This window comes from Diadema antillarum, unplaced genomic scaffold, assembly GCF_040938485.1.
Source record: "Diadema antillarum isolate AM-2024a unplaced genomic scaffold, OU_Dant_1.0 seq00000041_RagTag, whole genome shotgun sequence".
Lineage (NCBI taxonomy): Eukaryota > Metazoa > Echinodermata > Echinoidea > Diadematoida > Diadematidae > Diadema > Diadema antillarum.
The window spans coordinates 2,572,888-2,599,576 of record NW_027271153.1 but is presented as its reverse complement, the minus strand read 5'-3'; the positions used below and the strand labels follow the sequence as shown (position 1 = coordinate 2,599,576).

General features: G+C 40.2%; 1 protein-coding gene across 1 annotated transcript in view; it reads right to left on the bottom strand.

The window, feature by feature from the left end:
• The window catches only part of LOC139725457 (apolipoprotein(a)-like), a 69,746-nt gene that overhangs the window by 14,423 nt on the left and 28,634 nt on the right, over nt 1-26,689 (bottom strand). Inside the window, exons 13-21 of the mRNA XM_071636532.1 lie at nt 25,391-25,483; nt 24,232-24,483; nt 22,129-22,186; nt 21,435-21,511; nt 20,822-21,076; nt 18,663-18,785; nt 17,722-17,878; nt 14,796-14,977; nt 11,949-12,062 (exon numbers count right to left, since the gene is read on the bottom strand). Coding sequence (XP_071492633.1) covers nt 11,949-12,062; nt 14,796-14,977; nt 17,722-17,878; nt 18,663-18,785; nt 20,822-21,076; nt 21,435-21,511; nt 22,129-22,186; nt 24,232-24,483; nt 25,391-25,483 — 1,311 coding nt within the window. The remainder of the gene's footprint in view (nt 1-11,948; nt 12,063-14,795; nt 14,978-17,721; nt 17,879-18,662; nt 18,786-20,821; nt 21,077-21,434; nt 21,512-22,128; nt 22,187-24,231; nt 24,484-25,390; nt 25,484-26,689) is intronic.

Sequence of the window (26,689 nt, the reverse complement as noted above, 5' to 3'; positions counted from 1 at the left end):
TGCTTGTACATCACGGTCCATGCCGGCAAAACTGACACGGATGTTGGCAGTATTGACACCATTCCATGCCAGTAAAATACCTGTTTTATGCTCATAAAATTTTGTCTGCGTGGACCTCTGCCGGCAATCTCTGCGACTCACTCTGAACAAGTTTCTACCATGCTCCAAGCTCGGCTGTGAGTAAATCGGACTTGCATGTGCAACTATGGGTGACTACGTGCTTGGTACTGTCACTGTGCAGGTCATCTGCAGGGACCTTCAGGTAGCAGAGGTCCAAGTACATGTAGAACACCAGTAGAAGGGCTGTAGAGGTACCACCTCGCAGGCAACTCCCATGCAAGTTGCCCGTAACTAGAATGTGAGTAGAACGTAAGTAGCACATGTCCAGGTAAAACGCACGCAAAACTCGCCAAAATCCTTGTCTACCCACAGAAAATTATCCTGCGTGCTGGAAAATCCATACACACAACGAACCTGTGTATCTTCAGAAAGGTACGCCAGGGCCATAAGTAAATGAAATCCCTGCAATTATTTTCTAAGGATTTACTTATTATTTTTAGAAACTAACGTTAATGACAAAAAATGGATTATGTTTCAGCCAAATTTGTCCTCTTAAACAGGCTCATGGTTCTGATTAAGCGGTGGAAATAACACGTGAAAAATTTGTTACAGCAAGTTTTGTTGCACTTAAGGGAGGCTCCCGCTACAGAGGCTTCCGATTACATGGTGAGCACTGTATTAGACATTCTAGCCACCTGCTGCCTACCCCAGAACCTGGGACACCCACAGCATATGTAAAATAAAATCAGAATCAAACAAACATTCAAATTGATTTGAATTGTTTACGCAGGGTAGTCTCTATGAGAGGGCAGAATAATTGGTCTCATTAATTCAACATTTTCCTGTTTCATTCTTTGACAGCACTTTTGAGAACAACAACTGCATATCTCAAAGGCCTCAAATCTCATCTTGGACATACAGCACAGTGAGTAAATAATCAAAACTTGCCATTATAAGTATGACTCATTTTGTTACTGTCATGCATATTCCACATGCTGAAAATTGCTTGCAAGTCGGGAATCCATCATGTATATGGCTAGACGAAATAAACGTTGTATCCCTATTTATGCATTTGTCAATGTCTCTATTTGCACTTGGCACTACATAATTGTAAATAATCTATCATTTATCTCTGTCATCATTTTCTATTCTTTTTTAATAGGGGTAGGGTGCTAATATAGATTGACTCTAGCTCCTGCAATTCTCTCTACAAACTCTTAAATGTCCAGAAAATTTGAAAACAGTTCTTACCTTAAACATCATCTTTGGTAATTTCCTTCGATGATTTTGATTTCACACTTATTTCTGGCAATTTGGAGTGAGGAATGAGATATGGAGACAGAAAAATGCACTTGGAACACCCCCAATAATTCCACCAAAGCTGAGTTAACCATACTTTGCACCAGATGACGTCATCTCTGTGAGGAGCTCTGAAACAACAAGCATGTGTAACATGCACTGTGCATAAATTTAAGCTAGCTTTTGTCTTTTAACCTCTGCCAATTTCAAATCCCCCCCGACTGTCTAATTTTTTTAATGGTGGGGGGGGGGGGGGGTGGAGAGAATTATCAGAAGGATTAAAAGAAGTGAAAATCATCTGTTACATGTACAAGCAAAAAGAACGGGAGATTAGACCTTAAATAGTTTTGAGCCAGGAGCTGTGGTAATGTAGCAACTGAAGTTGCAAAGACAAGGTAGATGATGGTTCTATTTTTGCAGTGATCATAAGGACGTGGAAAGAAGGCTCGGCAGCAGAGGTTGGAAATCAAATCTTTTCATTTGAAAAGGTTGGAAATCAAATCATTTTACGTCTCTTGTAATAAAAAAAACATCGACAACAAATGAATAGAATATATACTTATAGTGTCTCGATTGAATAAGCTCTGTTCATGTTGCCGCTTCCAAAGCGAAAGCATTGCAATCAGACTATGCTGAAATTTGGGATAGCAGATGGGGCATATAGGTAGCCGACAGTCCTGGTGGTGCGTGGTGGCATGCTTCAGCCATAAGCCAGGGCTCGACACTAACGGTGGCCCGGTGGCCTGGGGCCACCAAAAATGAAAGTCGGGCCGTCAAATTTCAAAAAAGGGCAAATTTGGTGGCCCGCCTCGGGCCACCAAAATTTTTTGAAAAGTATGTCAATAAATTCGTAACTTTTTGCGCCGGAAATTAGCAGTTAAATTTGTTTAAAGGATGGATGAAAAGGACTGAATGAGTGCCCGAGAGTGAGTGTTGCAAGTTTGTTGAAGCTTATTTATGAGTAGATATGTCCAACTTCTAATTCTTACTATCATAAAACTTAAATATTTGACTCATTAAAAAAAAGTACTTTTAATGTTTTTTATTGTTTCTTTTTTCGGGACACCAAATTTTTCTCTCGGGCCACCAAAAATTTGAAATTTAGGATTTTGGTGGCCCCTCTGGCCACCAAACAAAAAAGTTAGTGTCGAGCCATGCATAAGCCCTACCAGAAATTCTGCTATAGTGCTTTAGGTTCAATTGTTTGTAATGTCTCAAATCATTCATCATAATAGCATGATCACAAGATATTTCTATTTTCCATGAAAAAATAATATAGATCTACTTGTCTCTATTTTGACCAATGAATTGTTTCTGACATAATTTGCGGTAATACTCAATGTCCATTAATTCTATATAACAATCTGTGATGTTGCCCGTAACTCAGACTAAATTGAAATGCAGAGTATAAGGTTACCTTACAGTAATTGGGGATTCTGCCGAATGCCTACTGATAGTGGCAATTGGATTGTGTTTTCTCAAATCGTTCTTTTTAGTACACAAAAGATCGCAAAGTATAAGATTGCAATCTTTAGATCTTGAGTTTTGCCAGTGTGACAGCAAACTTCCTCTGACGCTTCTCCCGAAACTTCCCACTTAAACTAAGGATACAGTCAAACCTGCCTTAGCAGCCACTGAAAAATCAGTGGTAGATTTTAACCAGTCTATAGCAGCCACAGACCCGATGGAGCCGTAGCCGAGCCGATAATTCAGCATAATTATTTGTCTGTTTTGTAGCCATGCCATTCATTAATATGCAACGTTAAGTGATCGCTTCCACAGCATTCCTCACTCATTCCATCATGATAATGCACTAGTGTTAAGTTTTCTTCACGACTGGACACATGCTTCTGTGCAACCGGTGATAAACACCGGCATTGTTCAATTCATGAAACACTCACATGCACCTGTATACACATACATGTACATGTAAGTACTAAAATACTGATGTACATAACGATGACACATGTACATGTAGGCAATGCACACAAAGTTGGATAACCTGTCTATAGCAGCCACCTGTCTATAATGGCAACTCTTTTCGTTTCCCTTGGGTGGCTGCTAGACAGGTTTGACTGTATTTGAATGCTTACAACTGAAATTTTGGAAAGTTTGTCATATGCAGGGGCTGTGGAACAGGGGGCCCCCCCCCCCCCTACACTTTTGGTTCATGAAAAAAAGAAAAGAAAGAAAAAATGGTAAAACTAGAGGAAAAAAATCACACCACCCATGAATTTGAATTTCCAAAGATTCCGGCCTTACATAAAGTTTTAGCAAAGCACCGGCATAGCAAAATGAGGGGGGGGGGGGGGGGGGGGGGGGGGGGGCCTTAAGATTCTGAATAATTCTGAGTGCACAAGACTTATCACTAGTTTACATTCCGAAAAATCTACAGTTCCCTCATGTACAAGGGAATCCTTTTTAATCAACCCTTTCCTCTCTCAGTTCAACCGATCATGTTTTTTTTAATTTAATAAATATTCCATCAAATATGCGTATCATACAAAACATCTCAATTTCAACTTAATTTCAACTTCGTACACGCGGGAAGGGAGGGGATAGCACTCTCCCACGCTTTCTCCCTGTTTGCCACCCCCCTCCTCCTGCCCTGTGCACATATAGGCCTACAAGTAGACTATGGCTACACTTTGAGTTTTCCGAATAATATGCCACAAAATGTGTGCACCAAAATGTTTAACTGCAATCAGAAAATACAGAATCTCCATCACGTAGGAGGGAGAATAGGCCTCATCCCCTCCCACTTCATCCTGCTATGACTCCTTCCACAGACTTGCGCTTCTCTGATTGACAAATTTCCAGATATTCCAACAGAAAAGTGCGTCAGATTGTTGAATTTCAGTTCTAAATATTGAAAAAAAAAGAACGCTCCCTCTAATAATGGGAGGGGTACCTTGCCACCCTTCCATTGATTGGTCCCCTCTATAGACTTAGTACACTTTGTGGAATGACAGTTTCCGAATTGATCACACACACACACACACACACACACAAAATGTGCTTCACATCGGTTTATTTTAATTTTAAAAACGCAAAAGCTCCATTGAGCGGGAGAGGGCACCCCCCTCCCACACCCTCCCCCTTTACCTCATTAGACTTTGTGCATACACACAGATGATGCACACGTGGAATAAGAGCTAAATGCCGTGATTTTGCTATTAACACTTCCCTGAAAAAAAAACACAACTTATTATTTCCATTATTATTATTTATTTTTTTTGGGGGGGGGAGCTAGGAAAAATTCCAAGTATTGCACCAAAAGTTTGCACCACGTCGCTGAATTTCAGGTCTGAAAATGTAAAATCACCTTCGTGAGGGAGGAGAAATATCCCTTTTGTACACCCTTGTGTGCATGCCTTTTCTGCATTCATGAAATTCATTGTAAGAATTAATACAAGAAGTTTATTTACATGCTACCACTTTTATAGGCAAATTGCTGAATAATAATCCACATCAAAATATCCTGCTACCTTAAACAAGTGAGGCCGTTTCAAAAGTCGATAAAACAAGCAAAAGCATGCATCAAATTGCACCATTTACAACATTAAAATGCAAAAAGTTTTCACCGTGGGAGGGGGGATATCCCCCTCCCTCTCTCGCTCGCTCCACTAGCTCAAGCTCGGTCGCTTCGCTCCCTCGCATAGTAACCAACCCCCAAGATCCATATCCTGGCTATGCCGGTGCATCTTAGCGAGAGAGGGGGGTGGCGCTTAACCTTGACAACCCACCCCCCCCCCCCCACACTGAAAAAACGTTCTGCGGCCCCTGATATGATCAGTCCACCACCTGTTTGCGGCATCGATAGGTGTTTTCAGGTGATACTAGCTTACCTCAATAAGATGCATCTATGTGCACTGTTACATCACAATCATTAGCTGTCAGATGGCATACTCTTTCTTCTTTCTTGCACACACACACCAGTGACCTAAACTAGCTTTGAGATAGAGAAGTTTGGCTGCCAGTGTGGATGGACAACCAAAGATTGCAATGACTTCACCACCTTTAACTTCACAATATTTTGCCAGTGTGATAATGGCTACAGGTCATTGTTTTTATCCTATCAGTCCATTTGTCTATTTAGCATCACGGCAGGGAACTGTAATGTTGCACATCGTTTAGACTGCATTGAAGTGCACAGTGAAACTTATTGCAACAGTGGCAAAGAATTGAACTGTAGGTTGATCACGCAATCATGTCATTGATTCACTATTTCTACTCACTATGAGAAAACGATATCTAAATGTCTCTGTTTCAATGAAGGAATTGTTTCTGATGATTTTTTTTTTAAAATACTCGTAGCCCATTTTGTGTATCTAGTGTCATCACAGGAAACTGCAATGTTGTATCATGGAGGTCTACATTTGCACTTTCTTTAGACTGCACTGAAATACACAGTGTAACTTATTGCAATAGTGACAAAGGATACTGCTGTAGGTGGATCATACCATCATGTCATCCATTTACTGTATCTATTCACTATGGAAAATGATATCTATCCGTTTCTGCAAAGGCGAAGGAAGGGAAGTGTTTCTGAAATAATTTGTTGCTATATTGTAGCCTAATGTCTTTTTAGTATCCCTGCAGCAATCCACATTGTCACACATTGCTGAGACTGCATTAAAATGCACAGTGACTGGAGCTACTCTGCTGTAGGGCTACCTGATAATGGTCCCTAAAGTCATATGTCATTGATTTACTACTTCTATTCACTAGCACACTGCATCATAAGACACCTGCGTTTACAAGGAAAATTTAAAAGTAATTCACAACTCTTATGCACGGGTCATATGATATTACAGTTTACAAATTACAGTCATTAAATACAATCTCCTCAGCTAATTGAAGAACATACCAATGGAGCTCACATGCAGACATAGCTCAGAACATATAAGACTGCACACATGTAAACTACACGAGGTCACTGCATATTAAACCATACTTGCAGATGATGAAGTTGTCTTGTTAGCACATTTGTGTCAAATACAGATTACTGTGACAAGAAAATTCATAAATATGATAATACTTTTTTCCCCCTTTGAGCACTCAGACAGAGTGGTAATGGGCATTATAAATGCCCTCATTATTATCATATACATGTGTGTGTACACTCACATTGTCACCACCTGACTATTTATAATGAATATTTAGTTATCAAAGTTTTAGAGCTACTTGATGGTTTCTACACATACTTCTGATTTTCTGCCTGCATTTGCAGAAATCAATTCTATTTGTTCTATGCATGTCAATGATTTATCAGGAAAGTGTCTTGATTCTCACCTATACTGTACTGTACGCACACATGAATGCCCTATTGTGAACCAGTCAAGGGCAATCAAATAGACACAGACCTTGTCACACCAAGCAAGTTGCAGCGATGAGGTGCAATATGTGCTGTACGGCTTTGTGTGTTCATTTTGTTTGTTGTGATCATTTTTCCCCTCCATTCTTCTAATCTCGTTGTAATGAACAGCAGTGCACTTCGATATCCATATGCTTACATTGTTCATTCTGTGTGTATGTGTTCTGTTCCTTCGGGTTAAAAAAAAAGAAAAGAATTGATACAAGCCATAATGTATAGTTGATACAAGCTGTAATGTATAGAGGTCATTGTCCAAGTCAAGCAATTTGCTTTTCGCTAATGGTCTCCTCCACCTTTTTACTTAAACATATAAACCATGAAATATATGTACGTATAATTATCCACATATTTATACATTTGTTATGACAACACTTGTTTATATTTTCATGACTTGTAAACATTTAATTTTGTTATAATGATTTTTTTTTTATACAAGTGGAGAAATAAAACATACTGAAACTTCAACATGCACAGAGGAGACAATTTCTCCGTACAGCTCTCTCTCTCTCTCTCTTTGTTCACATTTCACATAACAGATGGGAAACTGCTTATGTTATTGTTACTGTGGACGCACCAATGCCGTCAATGACACCCAACCTGATCAAATAACAGTGGAAGTGGACGCAGACAAACAACAAAAAACTGCTATCCACACCGACTACCTTGAACAAGAGCGTGCTAAACACAGGTGAAAATGAAACATCCAATCATGCTACTCTACCACTAGGCATTTAGTGCAGTGACCACTATTAACCCTACCAGGCTGTGCCTTTTTTGCTGTTCTGTGGCCAAGGGAGGGTTGATTAAAAAAAGTTCATTTTAAGAATTAATAACGCTAACATATGCATAAAATCATACATTTCTAGTGATGATATTCTTTGTAGCATTCCCAACAATGTACTTGAAAAAAAGAAACTGGTATCAAAATCAATTTCTTATGTATCATACTGTTTTATGTATTTCTCTGTTGTTTTTTTTACCTTAGCTTTTGTTATTTTTTCCCACAAAATTTATAACACAACCTATCGTGCTAAAATAAATTGATTTCATGGCAATGAAAGTGAAAATAATCATATCTTTTTGAATGAGGTGAGAAAACTCCATTTGCATAGACTTTGTACAAAAAAAAATCATGTTTTTGAGCCATTTTTAGTCTGACACGCATGTATGAAAGGTCGTGCAGTGTCGTAACAGTACGCCCAGTTTTTCAACGAGTGGTGTGGTCAAAAAATATTGTGCGGCGAAATGGTTGTGGAAAATGTCGGGGGTGGGGGGTTCATTCAACACCCCTCCCCCATCTCTATCATATCTTTCTCTATCATATAATCCCAATGTAGATCACAGATGGCTGACTGTCTACTGGACTACACCACCGATGGTAGCATGACAAAGAAAAGTGTGGATGTGTGTTCTATGGAGGACCCACCTTCCGTTGTAGGAGGCCTGCCTCCGGTAGAAGGCCCAGATTTCAAAAAACCTTTCCTCCTTTTAACAGACGGGCCACATTAACCACAATTTTTTCTTGCCTGGTGGGAATGTGTGTGTGTAGGTGGGGGGGGGGGGGGGGGGAGGGATGGAAATATAATGTGCCTTAATCAAATCTTAACTCCATGACTTTAAAAAGTATAAAAACTTGAAAAGTACTGGGCCAGAGGAGATTTAGAGGTCAACACTCTTCTTCTAAATACAGCTGTAAAATGTAGCTCTATATAATGTGCTCTTCCACACATTCGATACCAAAAAGTGTTCTTTTAACACGATCAAATATGATCCAATATGAGCAACATCAAGATACATAAGATCAAAATGAAGATATACAGAATTAAAGCAAATAACATGATGCATTCTTGCCTTAGGGATGGAAAGCAAATTCTATGCATCTTATATTTAGCTCCCCATTCTAACCCAGCTATGCCAAGGCCTTAAGTTATAGATTATTTGTCATACAGGTATTACATGAAAGACTAATAGATATATTATGGAAAGGAAATATTTAATAGCAATAGTTATTTGTAGTAGAATATCTAAATACAGAGTGCCCTGAACGACAGAAATGGTGACAGCAGCCCACTATATTCTACAGGGTACCTGTTGCATTTTTGATTGTCACTGCCCCACTGTCACAAATGCACTCAAAGGGTTACAGTGTGTTCTATATCATCCATATTGTATTCATCAGTGATTATTCAAAACAGTATTGCAAGGACAGAGGAGATACCATGAACCTACTGCACACTTGGACTATTCTTTCTTTGATCCCATCATCACCACGGCCAGCTGATCATGTGCATCTTAATGAGTACATTCAGATGTTTGGACAATGACAACTGCATAATAGTGTATCATCACTGACAAAAGAACTGTTTCCCTCATTTCAGTCTTATTCAGCTGAGGTGCCCTTTTTAGACTCAACTGCCTTTGAATAAACACCATTGATGGGGAGCAGCAAACCTTAACTAAAGAAGTAGTTATAAATGTAATATTGCATAACGGTATACATGTTGTTTAACATTACTGTTCACGTTTACTTTGAGACAATGTGAGACAAAATTACAAGTCACAATCAACCTGCCAACTGAAAATATTTGCTTCTCTGTAAAGTATAAAATGTGCATTTTGCCAATTACATTGTTTTAGTGATGATTTCCCAATATCAACTACAACTGCACATACATTTTCCTTGATTTAAATACTTTTAATATCATCTTCTGCACATGTAGTTTTGGATTTCTCAACGTGTTGCTTTGCTTTATATCCACGCTGGCTGTCAGTGGTAATGATGAGGTCAAAGCAGGAAAGCATGTTTAAAATGCTATTGTAACGTTTTTGACAGAAGCAGGTGTATGAATCTTTTGAAGAGCAATGAACGTCCATGTGTAGTACGTCCATGGAGAGACCAGCAGAGTGATATTCTTGCCATTGTAGTTACGAATTCTGTACAGTAGAGTCTTAGCTCTGACTAGTGTGCTTTTCCAGAGTCCCTCCGTAAAAAAAGTGTTGGTTTTTCATTGACATCATCTCCGGCTGAATTATGCATTATCTCATAACCTGTATTTATTAAATTCTTCCGGGGGGGAGGGAGAGGCATTGCATTTCACTAATTTAGCTTATAGATAGATTGTATGACAGTTACAACAGGCAACACTATACAGTGCTGAAAATAAGGAAATAACTTATAACTTTATTTGAGGATCAAAGTTTGTTTACAGCTCTAACTACAAGAGGGTGCCTGGGATTTGTCTGTGTGTGTATTTTTTGTGTTTATACACATTGTAATTAGTTAAAGATCCACCAGGGTCGTATTGCTATGCTACGACATCTTCTATCCCACTATTTAAGACGGCCACCAGTCAGATGGAAAACAGAATGTGCACAAAAATGTCTGCCAATGATTTTTAACAATCCAAGTTTTCCTAAGATTCTTACATTTCTACAATTCAGGGCAGAGAGGGACGTACCTTGTAAGAAACTAATAGTAAGAATCATAAAGATACTCTGTTTATTGTCTTTCCAAATAAACTGGAGTAAAAACATCAATTGTGGTCCACATGTTACAGATTTGTGTGTGCTGTCTCTATAGTAAAACATTCCTTCAGTCTCTGACCTATCACCAATACCAAAGCAAAAACAATGTGGCACTGATACTACGCTTGCATGAGAGAGAACATATGGTAAGTTCCATCTAAGGGCTCAAACGCTATTGAGATAGGATATAAGTCTCAAGATAAGGTTGCAAGATGCATGATCTACCTGACATAACATTCTGAAACTCTCCTGAGGTTGAGCAAGAGAGCAGGATTCTCCCACAATAGAAGTTGTCTACAGCATTATTCACGCCATGACAAATTACTTAGAGGACGGAAGCACTAAGGTTGAATATTCCGTGGAAGCTATTTCACGGCAAATCTTTTGCACATATCTGTGCTCATGACTTGAGTATACAATTTGTTAAGTGCTGCTCCCTTATATTATAATAATTGTAGGTGTTAAACATTTCATCAATTGCTATATCATTGTATAGAATGCAAAAATAACACTTTCCTCGATGTGCTAGAAATATCTTTGTTCTACCTATTTGTAGCCACTGCTCTACGTAAACATGATACTGTAAAACAGCAATTTTTGCATACATAAACTTTCTAAAGAATTTTACGAGGAGCCAGGACTTTTGAAAGTGAAATGTATGCAAAAGTTTTGTTGGTTTTTTTTTTCTACACAATCCAGTACATGTAGTGGTACTACTAGTTTTCTCCTGGGCGGCAATTCATAAAATCATCATCAGGGACGCCAAGTTCAAAAAAAATTTATAAGTGAGATCTTCATGACTCGGCATCTCGGCATGCAAAAGTGCGCGCGAGCGAGGGTGTGGGAGGGGTTTTTCCCCCCTGTGGCCTCCCACGGTAGGGACCTTTTTCAATTTTTAGCAATCAGGTGCATACTTAAGTGACTATTTTTTACTTATTTTGAAAGACAAAAGGGAAATATACCTTCAAGTGCAACTATCACTTTAATCTTTTGAGCTATGCTCATTATTATAGGCCCAAGTTGCAGACTTCGCCCGATGCGTGAGAAAAATGGGTGTCATGCGTGAGATCGTGAGATGGCCCCTAAATGCTTGAGTCTCACGCAGAATGCGTGAGACTTGGTAGCGCTGCATCATGCCAGGAAAAGGGGCTCCAAATCCGCTCCAACGTGCACAAGTTGTCATGTGAAAGTCACCTTCGCAAGCGTGCTACAAGTGTACATACTCTTTGATTTTTGACATCATGTTTTCTCTATGCCAGAGTTATGGGAAGAGCTTAAAACATCCCCATGAAACCCAGTATGTATATAGCGCTAAACCACGCACAGGTACCATACCAAGTGATATCCATGGCAACAGGAACACAAAATACTAACATACAAAACAGCAATACAAAATGAAGTGCATGTATGAGTAGAAGCTGATGATGCTCAAGATCACTGACAGCACAATGCCATCATACTGTGTAGTCCCACAGATTACATTTTGCTGCAAATATTTTGGTTGGGAAATGTACAGAATCTGTCTGACACTGGTTGGAAACGAAACGTTTTGAAAGGGTAATAAAATCCTTGTGACCCATTTGACCCATGTGGGGAAGAGAAAAAAAAAATCAGATATGGAGAAAGAAAACAAAAATAACCAAAAATCACAAGTAAATGGATGTGGTCATAAGATATGCTTCCAAACCTGGTCGGCAGTTGATTTCGTCAGAATTATCTCTGCAGTCGTCTACACTGTTACACCGCTCACTTTCAGGAATGCACATCAAGTTGGCACACTGGAACTCATTCGATCCACAGTCTGTTTGGTAGAGCAAAAGGAAAGAAAATGGGTGCAAACACATGTCTAGTTTCACTTGCACATTAAACTGTACTTGAAATTCTCCTGTTTTATAATCCACGCACCACCAATGTCCACAATGCGATGTGAGAGGCAGACTTTTCCAATTCTGGGTCAACAACATAACTAAAGGTATGTACTGGGACTGGTACCATATTTGTATCATATTGATAACAGCTGTGTCCAACGTGACAGATGCTAAGAGAGTTTTGTGGAATGAATTAGTCAACCTACTGTAAAAGTGGAATGTTCGTGGTGTTGAAATGTTCATGCATTTGGCGCAACCAGAAACAAGTGCAAAAATAAAAGTATGAGAATATGTTTGCTTGCCCTATGTTCCAGTAGTTGATGCCTTGAGTCCACATGATTAAAAATATGTGAACCCGTCTTATCCGCCCTAGTAAAAAAATTACTCATGCAAAAATATCCACTTTTACCGTAATAAAGTAAATATTAACTAACCCCAGTATTCCCAACTCTGGTAATAGAAATATGAATTAATAGAACTAACAGTGAGATACAAGGGATAGTACAAAGCGTGAAATGTATGAAATCGTGAAGAATCAAACGAAAAAAGGATGCAGAGTGAAAGGTGTTACTATTATGTTGATGGTGCTGTCGCAGACTTGAATGACTGCATTATATAGTGGAGTTATGAACTTTCTAAAATTCCAACATCTACACTTTGCTTAAACTTGAAAGATTTTGAGTTGTAAAAATGACAGCTAAAATGCACTACTTGTGACAGTGCTTCGATGTGAATAGTGATGTAACTATAAACTCTCAAGTGAAAACTCACAAACTGCAATTTTGGATAAATATCTAGCTTAATTAGAGTAACAAGCTAACAAGCAGGGGTGCTTTCTTGCTTTCTTTGAACTTACAGGCCAGAGGTTAATGCCCATCACAGCCTCTCCTCCTTACCCATCTCTGCTACTAACTCTTCCTCCACCATCCATGTCCATTACAACCACTCTGATCTTCCCCACTCATTTATGCCCCACCCTGCCACTGCTACTCACGCCCATTACAACCAAGTAGCTCCTTTTTCACCAAACTTGCCCAACCCCACCACCATTGATGCCTATATTACAACCACTGCTCTTCACCCATCCTTGCCCCCATCCAACCCCTACTACTGATTCCAATTATCAACAACCTTCCCCATTAATCACACTGCCATTTACTGCCACCATTACCACCCATTAAAAGTACTCCTCCCACCCTTCCTCCCCATCCCATCACCACCACCACCACCTATAATGCACATTACGACCACTGCTCCTAACTCATCCCTGCCTCCACCATACCACCACTATTGATGTCCCCATCATGGAGAGAAAGCAAGAGAGCCAGATAGACAGAGAGAAAGAGAAATATGGAGACAAATCATGTCTAATGTCTGATTTTTGACCCCTTCAAGGGGAATGCACTCTACACTATCACACTTCAATTTCAATAAAGAGCCTTGACAGTGTCACTTTATTGGGGAAATCAAGTCCTTTTCAGGAACGCGGTTTATACAAATACCAGCCACGCGTCACTATTTGCAGTCTCAGTGCAATGTACACAATGAAGGCATAGATCTAGGTGGTATGAATAATACACTACTCACTTCAAATATAGTATCTGTGTTGGGGTAGATTGTTACTAGGCAACAGCATTTCACGGGCTCTGATTTTGGGTGACAAGAGGGTTGAGGGTTGGGGGTGGGACAATAGTGCCCTTTCAGTATTGGTATATAAGCCCAGCTGCAAGGTCTGGAAATAGGGGTAGGTCTGCCAAACAGGGCATCCTGTGCCCCACAGAAATGGATGGTCCTCATTACCGTGGTCTCATCTCTCACCATTCATTTCTTATCAAGATTTAACCTGTTTTATGAGGACAGGCTGATTTTGCTACAACACACGTTTCCCATAGACCCCTGCTGAGTATACGCAGGAATCAACCTCAACAGGTTTAAGGACCATGGGGGCATTGACAAAGACCATTGGGGTTTCACAGAGGATTCACTTCCCAAATGTCACAACAGCATATCAAACAGATTTAAATTTTGCCTTTCTGCATCACATCACCATTCGTGATCAAAAGATAGGACTTTTATAAGGAGGGCAATAAAACTCCTCTTTACCTGACTGCAAAGATATCTACAGCATTTAGAGGACATCAAATCACATTCAATGGCCATCTACATAACTACTTCTGAAACGCAAGGTACTTCTGAAATACGTCTCTTCACAAATTGGAGTACTGCTGTGATTGATGCCTGGAATATTTTGTCACACTTGAAGAACTCAACCGATACTATGCACTCCTTTTTGAAGTACATTGTCATTGCATATTCAGAATTGTCATTATGTGTGGCTGAAAGTCTAATATCTTGCATGAGTCACTACATCTACATTTCAAAGTTAGTTTTCCAAAGACTATTTCTACCAAGTGACAAGTTTCTTACTATCGTTGTTCTTATGACAGTAGATAAGTTATTCATTGTAACGCAGTGCAACTTATGTTTGACACAGTTAAACCAATGCAAAAATGTAGGTTACATATTTATTACCCTAAAACAATTTTTATTCATTGGCAATGTCCCCAAAAGTGAAATGAAACCGAAGACAGTTAAAAGTGATGGTCCTGGAGACAATTTGACCACTTATGATCCAAACAAGCATCTTCAATAGGGGACACTCCTACCTTCGTTTGGCCTGCACAAGATGCCGGCAGCCTCCCCGACGACGCAGTTGTTGATGCCCCAGCCTTGGAACGGGCAGTCAGACAATGATGCCTCATTGCCGGTACATCTCACGTCATCCATCAAGATGCTGGTCAGTGTTCCATGTCCGAACTCACTCACAGTGTAGGCATTTGCTGCCCCCCTGCAAGCAGAGCATAAGATAGAACACATCATGAATATCTCCAGTGGATGGAAACACCTTGTCAAGACCAGAGTTTATGAAAATTTTCATCCCAAAAAGTGATCCTGAGCTGTTATATCTTTTTCAGCCAAGACTTGACGAGTGTACTTGGCATGAATAAAGCCTATTAAGACTATTACGTCCCTTGCTGGACTTGCCCCACGTCAATGGTGATAAGACATGATAGTAACACAACTAATTTTCCTCCTGCTTCACTTGATTTTTATCAAAAACAATTTGTTTGCTATTAAAACAAAACATCATCTACTGAGCCCAGTTCATCTCTGCATACTTTTCTGGCATGAAGATCACGCTCTGACCAAGAATAGACCTAGTAAAGTAAACAACAAATATAAGTATCCCTGATATACCAGCAATTACTTTGTAAGTGTGATCAGTAAGTTGTGGCACTTGGAAAAAAAAAAATCAAACATTGCTCGCTGCACGCTTTAATTATCCCCTGTGTATATCCATATGGTTAACACCATTTACGTCTCTTGTGCATGCTCCGGCCCGCATACATCTTTAAGAGCATTTTTACCAGCATAATCTGTCAATCTGACAATCTTTTAACGCATGCAAAAGGCACTCAAGTAGATACAGTAAGGCCATATCACTTGCTGATATCAGCTAATACCCTTTAAACACACAAAAAGGTGATACCTTCAGATAGATTCAAATATTTGCAGTATGCTCAAAGAGCAAGCACACAGCAAGTTAACCACACACAATATCTCTTTAAACTAATATTCAACTTGCTTTTAATATCTCCTGTGTACATAACCCAGGAGCTATGATTAGCAATATACAACCAGGCTTACCTTGCGTGTGTGTGTGTGTGTGTGTGTGTGTGTGTGTGTGTGTGTGTGTGTCTATTTTGATGAAAAAAGAATATTTATGTACAGTACATTTGCCTGTTTTGGATCTTTGGGGTACAGTAGTCACTGCTTTATCAGGAGGGGTCATTGGACAAGTTTTTCTCCTATTTAAGCAGTACTCCCACTTCGGCTGTGGCTGGTATTGGCCCATGCAAACCACGTACGCAACACAAAGACCAGTATGCTGGCATTACACTAAACCATGCACAGTTATTAAACCCACTGATAACCACAGCAACAAGTACACACGCACTACGAAATACCAGAAGCGGATCTAGAGGGGGGGTTGGGGGGGTTGCAACCCCCCCCCCAAAAAAAAAAAAATCCGGGGACCATTTTTTTAAAAATATTATCTTTTTTTTTAAACTTGTAATTTTATTTTTTCATGGGGGGGGGGGGGGGGGGTTAATTTGGCAATGACCTCTATACCAAACAAGATGCAAGAAAACGCCATTTTCACACACAGATTTTCAAAATTTCTCCCTACTGTGGGAGGGGGGACACCCCCCTCCCACACCCTTCCCCCTTGCTCGCTCCGCTCGCTCGGGCTCGGTCGCTACGCTCCCTCGCATACCGCCCCCAACCCCCCCCCCCCTTTTATAAAAAGCTAGATCCGCCCCTGAATACAGACACAAAACGGCAATGAAAAAAGACACAACTGTGACAGCAGTCTCATGATCTGGACAAATCTATCATCGGAACAAACCTTCGTTCATTTGATTCACAAAATAATCTTGTTTAGAGTTTACAATACATATCAAGCCGCGATGCCTCTGACCCTATCATGCAGAGATGCAGAGAAATGTAGAGAAAGAAGTAGCACTGCTTTAGCATGTTAACAACATACACACATGTCAATACGACTACATTGGTTGCTAAGAACACATTTTTTTTTCTCATATTCATGCCTCCTTCTTACACCGTCTGTCACACACAAACACACACACACTACACGCATACTATGCACAAACAGGGAGAGTATGGGTCGCACGTCCGGAAGGTGACTCTCCGTATCGCACTGAAGGGGTGGTAAGTGCGTGAGTAGAGATATAAGTCGATATGATCATCTGTACTACGTCCTACTGCGTAACAGTAAATGTGTAGACTGTGCAAGTGGCATAATCTATCTGGACTTGGTTATAAAACAACCCTTCTGGTAAGGAAATTAAATCCCTATGATTATTTCTAAGGATTTACAATGGAAGTGTTTCAGCCAGAATTTGTCCCAATTAAGTGGTCTATGGTTCTGATAAGGCGGTGGAAATAACGCATATATAATTTGACAAACGTAAACAGAAAAACTGACCAGAATGAATATTATCTATTAATGGAAAATCGAGCAAAGAAAATGGGATTCCATCAGGATACGAACCCGAGACCTCCGGATTGCTTGCCCTGTGCTCTAACGACTGAGCTATAGAAAGCCCTAGTTCAGCATTCGTCTCAAACACCCTAAATTCTCAATGCTTGAATGGTCAGAAGCTATAGCAGTGTGTTTGTGTGAAACACACATACACACTTGAACCTGGCATAAACCCGAAGGATAATTCAACTGGGGATACATGCAAGGGATCACGAAGTGATGTAGCTTTTTGATTAGGTAACAAATCCAAACAGAAAAACTGACCAGAATGAATATTATTCATCAGTGGTACATTGAGCAAAGAAAATGAGATTCCATTGATGGAATCCCATTTTCTTTGCTCAATTTTCCACTAACATATATAATTTGTTACATTCACACAGGGTTCCCGATTCCCCATTAACGGGTGAACACTGTATTCTGTTTTTCTTTTGCTATATTAGCTTGTATTTCTCGCTGCTTACCTGCTATAACCAAGTTCCCTGCAGGCAACATGTGCATCATTGAGGTCCCATTCATCATCACAGACCAAGCCCCACTCCCCTCTGTACTGGACCTCAATCCGCCCCTCGTTTGGAGCAGTCCCATTTACAAGGCGAATGTCAAATCCCTCGGGCACTCCTGGTCATTTTTTTTTTTTTGAGAAAACAAATCGGAAACATGAAGTCCAGATACACTGTATCATGGCGAAAACTCACATGCTCATAGCTGACTTTTTGCTTTCTTCATGCTGCCATTGAACTAGCTGCAATTACCGCACTTTAGTAATAAATGCAAACAAATATATGAGATGGTTTGCAAAACACTGCTACCGAACAGACCCATGAAAGTGTCTGCTATTGGATCGTAGTAATAGTTTTTGCAAATATATTTCCCGCAGACCTAGACGAGAGGTACCTGACCAAGCTTATTCTTTTTAAATGAGTCCAGATAAATATCCAAAATTCACTCACACAGTAATATTTCACAAGTAATATAGACAATGAAACACAACGTTATGTTACTGGTTAACCTGCTACTATATGATCTGGGGGGTGTTTCATGAAACTTTTTGTCGGTGATTTACACCGACAACTGTTAAAAGCTACTGAAATCCTTGTGTCTGATTGGCTGATAGCAAATTTGTCGGTGAAAACCTCAGACGAACTCGTTGATGAAACGCCCCCCCTGGTGGCTGCACTTGGAGAACTTGTAAAATGTTTGCACAGCATTGAATGAATTCATTCCTTACAAGGGGCTTTGGCACTTGAAAATTGTATGTGAAATGATGAAATTTTTTTTTTTACTTTCAGAGCATTGCTGGAGCTGGTCAAAACTTCAAAATAAAGGAAATATTGGTGAAAGAAATGAGAAACTATCAATATTGATGTCCTAATGTCTTCCTGGATGAGAGTAGTCAACATACCGCAATTTGATTCATCAGTGAAGTCATTGCAGTCGTTGTCTCCATCGCACAACCAGATGTTGGGGATGCAGCGGCCTGACGGGCATGGGTGATATCTGGTTCCATTCCCATCCACACAGTTCGCTGTGAGGAGATTGATATTGTTAAGATGCCGCAATCATTCAACAGATTCATGGGACAAATCTTGCTCCACAATGACATTACCATGACAATATGATGCAATATACCAGTCGAATGTACACATTTCACACATTGGATTAGCTGCTATCACACAAAATGGGTTGCCAAATTCGAACTACAAAATGTGTTTAAGTTCCATTTGTCATATGATATCAACTGGAAACTTTCAAGTTGGGAGTTGCTGCAACATTTCATTACACTGTCTGCAATGGCCCTGGTTCCCCACAGTAAATCAGATCAAAATTACGACACTGTGTAACAAAAGAATAGATGAATTATATGCTGTATACACCGAATATTTCATGAGGTTTTTATTTTCGCAAAATTTTGCGAGTCGGATGCAATTCTCAAAATTAAAGACAAACGAACATATTGACTCTTATCCTGATGTGAATGTGATGTACACGTGTACATTTCTCTGTTCAGTGCAGGATGCCATGATCACGAAATTAACCATTCACGAAATCGTCGGGAATTCCTGATTCTCTAAAATTTAGACTCTCGAAATATATGGCGTATACAGTAAGAGCCCCTGGATCGACTATGAGAAACCTTGTAAGTGCAGTCCTAATGTATTTATTCAGAGTTATACAACATTTCTTAATTGTTTGTTTCTTTTTTTTTAATTGGGGGTACTGTGGTCCTTGATATAAGTAGATAAATTGTCACCCTTGCGATAACACACTGGGTTTGGTGACAAACTCGACCATGTGTTTCACAAAGAAGTGGGAAATGTGTTGCTCCCCCCCCCCCAACACCCCAGTCACTCCTGGATCTGCCATGAACAAGGTAGAAACTACAATCACCAATCTACTTACTCATAGTACTATCAAACTTAGTTTATTGCTTCTTGTCCTAGATCAATTGGTGTAAGTTGTGATTTATCCAGGTAACGATCAATAAAGGAACCAAAATTAAATCAATTCATCTGGACTTAATGTTTTACTTCTGGGAACGGTTTTACGTCCGATCCTGGACACTTCATCAGCTCGTCTGATTTGATGGCGGGAAGGCGTCGTTGCTAATCGGCACAGACGCACTACTGACGTTGTTGTTCAAAGTGCGTATCTTAGATAAGGAGCCTCGGTGGTTTGAGAAGGGGATCCGGGAAGCCGTCTACGTCAACTCCGAAAACCCCTCCCTCAACAAGGGTGGGGGACTGCCACACAACCTCTCCCAGGTGTAAAGCTCTGTCATCCGAAGAATTCCTCGGCGACTGACTTCGAACAATAACGTCGGTAGTGCGTCTGCGCCGATTAGCAACGACGCCTTCCCACCATCAAATCAGACGAGCTGATGAAGCGTCCAGGATCGGACGTGAAACCGTTCTCGGAAGTAAAACAGCAAGTCCAGATGAATTGATTTAATTTTGGTTCCTTCATTCTTGTCCTAGATAAAAGTTTCACAAAGATTTCTTAAATTTGGGGCCTTTGCTTCCCCCCGGAGCATGGTACCCCTTTAAGCCGCCAGGTGGGAAATTATGCCCATTTACACAGATGCATATCCCATCACCCTGGCGATAATCTCTGCTAAATCTGGTAAAAATCTGACCATGCAACCCCCCCCCCCACCCCCCCTTCCAAAGGGGGCACCCCTGGATCTGTCATGAACAAACATGTGATTGTGAACGATGTAATTACTCTTAGAATCAACTTAGCTCTGTCAATTCTGGTTCTAGAGCAGATTTTTACAAATTCCTTTTATGGGGAACGATGCACACCGGGCGCTGGATGAAGAGCGATTGCAATAGCTCACTTGCGCTTATGGATAACATGAGCTAAAAACCATGATTGATTGAGGAGTTGTATGTAAAGTTGGTGTGCAAAGGTCATTTTTCTTCCACAGTGCACTCGGTACTTTGGAATGTGATCGCAAATCAAATTTTCCTGACTGGAAGCCAAGGGTTGGTGTAGTAGATGTTATAGAGGAAAATCTCCGGGACATATCTAGAAATTTGGGTGCCTGTGGTGTTCACTCACGTGTCTGGGAGATCCTCTCATAGTAAGTGATGCCCTCCTGACTGAAGAGTCTGCCATTCTGCGCGCGGCTGACATCGAACAGGTTGCAGATTGCGCCCCGATTGCTAACGTAGTTGAAGGAGCGGCAGACAAAGTCTGTAGCTGTGACACAGAAGCGAGCGCATTCCTCGGGGGTCTTGCCAACATAGGTCACGAGAGGTTCCCGGTTGGGGAGGTACTGGTTGTTGAAGACATGGAAATCCTCCATTGGGTCAGCTGCGAACGGGATGCAAAGTCACGATTCAGCAGAGATTTAAGAGCAAAAACTGTTTGACAGCTAACAGTGACTGAATCTGTGACATAGTTGTGATTATCTGTTGCCAGACACTTTTAAAACATATGTCACAAGCAACAAACGACACTTCAACTTGAAATTCTTTTAACAATCATCACCACTCGACTTGGTGAATAAAGAAGCAGATGTTGAAAGACTGTGGTGTCTCCTCACAGATCAAAATATATGAACGAGAATGAAATTTCTCTACGGATTGTCAACATCGTATGTTCAGTGCTGGGGGGCACAACATACAGCGGCTTCTGAGAAATGGAGTAGGCAGAACTTTATGCTACTTACGACATTTGTCTTCATCACTGCCATCGGTACAGTCTGTTTCGCCGTTGCACTCCAACCTCTCTGGCACACAAGTGATACTACGGCAACAGAATTAAACATCCGGGCTTGAGTGACAACTCTTAGGGGTGAGCTGATAACATTGGTCATTTTTGCTCCATCAAAAATTGCTACATCGGCAATTGTATTTCCTCTACATCCACATAAATATCATGCTGACTAACTGTATGCACAATGACCAGGTACATCGCAGCACAATGACCAGGTACATCGCAGCACAATTCTTTTGAATTAGCATGTGCCCTTACAAGTTGCAATTGATAGGCCAAGAGTTTGTTTGATTGAGCTTTATACTCGATAATAATCTTACAATCAACTGGAACATTTTGTAAATTGGGGTCGGCAGAAGTCTGCTTAGGTATCAAATAATGCCCAACCATGTGTATATCATCTATCATTCAGGTATAGAAAGAGGAACATCTGGAGTGGTGTTGAATGGGTATTAATCATTTCCCATTTGTCTGCATAGTTGTATGGCCTCCTACAGTAATCATTATATGAGGACTTTGGGTTCAAAAGGTACATTTAATGGCTCGCCACCACTGAGACCACTGGAGACAACAGGTGCAGCAGGATTCGGTTTTGATTACAAATGATATGGGGGGGAGGGGGGAGGAGGAGGAAGGGTTGTTCTCACCTGCCGGAGGTGCATTGGAACTCATCGGGTCCACAGGAGGCAGGTGGCTCGGGCGAATCTGCAGGGAGCGAGTGTTGTTCAGCACAAGAGAATGAGATGTTTTTGGTTCGTTTGGTTGGCATTTACTTAATGAGACACAGATACAGGAAGGAGGAGACAGAAATTGTGAATACATGAAAAGATAAACAGAGGGAGAGAGACAGATTGATGGAAAGAAAGAATAACAGAGTGGCAGAGAGAGGTAGATGATTTAAGAGAGAGAGGGGGGGTTACAGACAGAAAGGTGGAGTTAGTTAGTTAGATAATTTGAGAGGAAGAGAGAAAGGGAGACAGACAAACATACAGACAGAAAAATAAGAAACAAGAGACAGAGAGTGGTTTATACTTGAAGAGGGAGAGAAAGGGGGCGGGAAGGGGAGGACGTGGAAGACAAATTTTATTTCAAACAACAGTTAATGATTATATATGCAAAAGAAGGAAGAAGAATTAGGGTGCAGTATATGAAGGCCAAAAAGGGAAATGAGCAAAAGAAGATGAGTTACAGGCTTCAAATTGCTTTAAAAAATACACACAGGAAAAAGAAAAGTCATGGAAGTGCTGTAAAGCTCTATGTCAAGTATGAAAAATGCAATTTGAAAATGTTTAGAAAAATTGGTCCAGTGCTTGGTATAAAACCCCCCTTGTGGTAAAGACCCATCTTTCAATTTTTGACTCCAATGGGATTCACTGTTGAGTGAACAAACATTTTCTGCTCTGCTGAATACAGGGGAATACTGAATGGTGCTAAATTAAGCCTGCCAGACATATTCATCCCAAACAACACTCTGTAGCTCTATCTTTTATCTCTTTAGCTTAAATGTGTCTGTATCCAACAAAGAGAGCTAGTTTGATTGTGGCATATGGAGTTGACAGCTGTCCTTAGCATTCCTGTCCACATAATCAAGCACCTCATATTTCCAATGAGGTAATAAGTTTCAATAACGGTTAGATCATGTTCTTTAACCGTTTGAATAGCAAAGGAATAGGTCCATATTCTATAGTTTTGTTTTTTGTTTTGCTTTTGTTTGATTTCTTGATGTGATAATGAAACAGTTTATTTCATAATGTATAAAGATCCGGTCACACATCTCAAGAGTAGCGTAAACGCATGAATCACGCAATAAACTCGAGCATTACGCGATACACACGCGATTTGCGCATTTCATCAGTGTGTCTGACGTGGAACCTTCATAGTTGTCCGCCGATGTGCACCGGATCGGCGCTTTACGCGATTCAAGGTTTTGAGCAGCTCAAAACTCAGCTTCGCGTAAGAGTTTACACAGTATTGCGCCGTTTTACGTAATTTTTGCGCAGTTTGCATAGTTCTTATGCGGACAATGCACGAAATATGCGTGGAATATCAGTGATCGTTCGCGAAAATGTTGCCACTAACGCGTTCATGCGCAAATCGTGCGAGATTCATATGCAGTTCATTTGTGATAATGCACAGATTTTGCGCGGTTTTCCATGGACCTCAGTCGTCACACACAACCACGTATTTGCCCTGTTTGGGGCTTTTTGTGTGCCTTCCATCCAAACTATAAAAAAAAAAAAGAATGCGTGTCACAAAACAAAAAACAAACAAACAGACAGACAAACAAGCAAACAAACAAACACTGAAGAACTCAGCAAAGCACCAGGGGAACAAACAGTTAAGATAGGGCAACATCAAGAAAAATTACACTGAAGCGCCAAAGTGGAGGTGATGGCATGGAAGTTTTCTACATTCCAGAACTTTTGTGGATATTGAGAAAATGCCATCAATTTTCTGAAAGCATTTAAAAGCTAAATTTCTACATCTTTTCTTCATCCATGTCTGATGGACCACTCAGTTACACTTTGTACAGCCTAGGAGAGTTTGGGGATTAAAACTAATTTGAAAAGTCAAGGATGTTGACTACCATACAATTTAACAGTGGTGGAAATGGCACTTCAGTAGAATAAATCAGAAAAAAAAAAGAATAGAAAGCACATCAAACAGTGTGCATGGCACATAAAGTTAAGATTTACTGTCCAGGCCCCAAAGAATGAAGAATGTGTTATGACTATTTTAAAGGTGCAAACCTGTCGAAACTGGTGATGATGAGGAGCCGTACACCTCTACCTCACACAACAGCAGGTAGTCCTTGCGCGAGACCAGGCCAATGTGAACGTAGCGTCCGCTGATGGCGGATGGGCAGGTGATGCGGAGCCTCTGGTGGGGACTGGCGCTGGCCTGTGACGCAAGGGCCCGGCTGATGCGGCCACAGGTCTCGCGGGACGATGCGTCCTCCGGCGATGAGCCGACGGTGACCACGGCGCCGCGGAGTCTCTCAGCTGCAACAGCACATGGTTAACACATGGCAAAGTGTGATAATTCCAGATTAAAGGGGTGGTATAGTTTTGGTCAAGATGTTGCTTCAGGTTTCCAACTTTTATGTGAGACAATGAGAAACTTCTCATGAAATATGAATGAGCATACAATTCTAAGAGGAATTCAAAGTTTATTCGATGAAAATTGGGTTTGAAATGGCTGAGATATCCAAAAATAAACAGGTCCTAAAAAAATGGGACCCGCCTTTTATTGGGACCACTTAGTTTTACTTTGTTTTTTGAATATCTCAGCCATTTCAAAGCCAATTTTCATCAAAATTGAATTCCTCTTAATACAATTGCATGCTCATAAAGTTCTTTCTAATTATCTCACAAAAAGTTAAAATTTGAATCCCCATCTCAACCAAAAATACACTACCCTTTTAATAGGTGATCAAGGAAAGTCCTTCAAAATAGGTTTCCCATCCTCTGAAGGAACCGAAGGAGTGTAGGGTTTCATTCCCGTCTCAAACTATTCCCAGAAAAGCTTTGCACTCTCATAAATTCACATTCAACAGTCACGCCTGACTTCTCCTCTCTGCAATATTTCTCAGACAGTCACTACCGTAATCACTGCTCCATGCAATTCCATTCATGATCTATGTCCAATAACATTTCCCAATTATTGCATGCTACTGCTGTGAATATCGCAACATTTCGTGTTAGCATTAAACATGCATATTTGTCGACACTACGCTGCATGGTTAGTGATCACATAAAAGCATATGTATGGTCCTGATCTTACATTACATAAACGATCTGTCATCTCCTGTCTCAAATTGATCTTTTTGGCATAAGCTGATCACTGGCGAGTAATGCTGCCCCTTACTCTTACTTAAAAGAGATGGTAACAATATTAGCTCATCCTTACCCTGTACTGATGACTCTGAAACAACAATGACAATGTCTGTCACCTCAGCAGTTTCTTGCAGGTCCACGTACCACCAGGAATTGCGCCTGTGCTCTGAAAAGACAACAGACAAATGAACAGCCAACGTTGCAACTAAAACATGTATTCATCATACAGTGTGAGCTATATATAAAAATTCTCATGCTGTCACTGCAGCAAATACTTGCAAAGGTAAATTAACCATATGTTGTGAACAATATGATAGACTGTATTTTTCTTTTCTATCACATTTGCTGGTACTATTTTGGAACTAAATTATTGTATGCAAAACACATGCAAATCTTCATCCACTAAAAGGATATTCTCATTTTAATGAAACCTGCTGCAAAAACCTAGGAAGTCTCTTAAATTGGCAAAGACTTCTTGTGCTTATATTTTAGTCTGAATGACATGAATTAGACCAACAGACTGATGAATAAGACAGGATAAATAATCCATCGATTAATAAAATATGTAAGTTGACACACAAGTGAAATACCTAACAGTAAAAAAATGAACAGAAACATTACTGTAAAAAGTATTAAGTAATACTTTACAGTAAAGCATTACTTAATACTTTTTACAATAATATAATATGTAAGTTGACACACAAATGAAATACCTAACAGTAACGAAATGAATAGTAACGTAAATATATTGTAAAGCATTCCTTAATACTTTTTACAATCACTGCGCACTACAGCAGGGCTTGACACTAACGGTGGCCCGGTGGCCCAGGGCCACCAAAAATGAAAGTCGGGCAACCAAATTTAAAAAAAGGGCAAATTTGGTGGCCCGCCTCGGGCCACCAAAATTTTTTGAAAAGTATGTCAATTAATTTGTAACTTTTTGCGCCGGAAATTAGCAGTTAAATTTGTTCAAAGGATGGATGAAAAGGACTGAATGAATGCCTGAGAGTGAGTGTTGCAAGTTTGTTGAAGTTTATTTATGAGTAGATATGTCCAACTTCTAATTCTTACTATCATAAATCTTAAATATTTGACTCATTTTTAAAAAAAAGACTTTTAATGTTTTTTATTGTTTTTTTGCGGGACACCACATTTTTCTCTCGGGCCACCAAAAATTTGAAATTTAGGATTTTGGTGGCCCCATCGGGCCACCAAACAAAAAAGTTAGGGTCGAGCCATGACTACAGGTAAATTTTGAAAGAAACTCTGCATCACAAATAATATTCACATGGATGCAAATTGCATAGGGTGATGTCACCATCAATTAATCTGAAAAAGGTAAATACAGCAGACTTTCTCTTTTGTCCTGGAT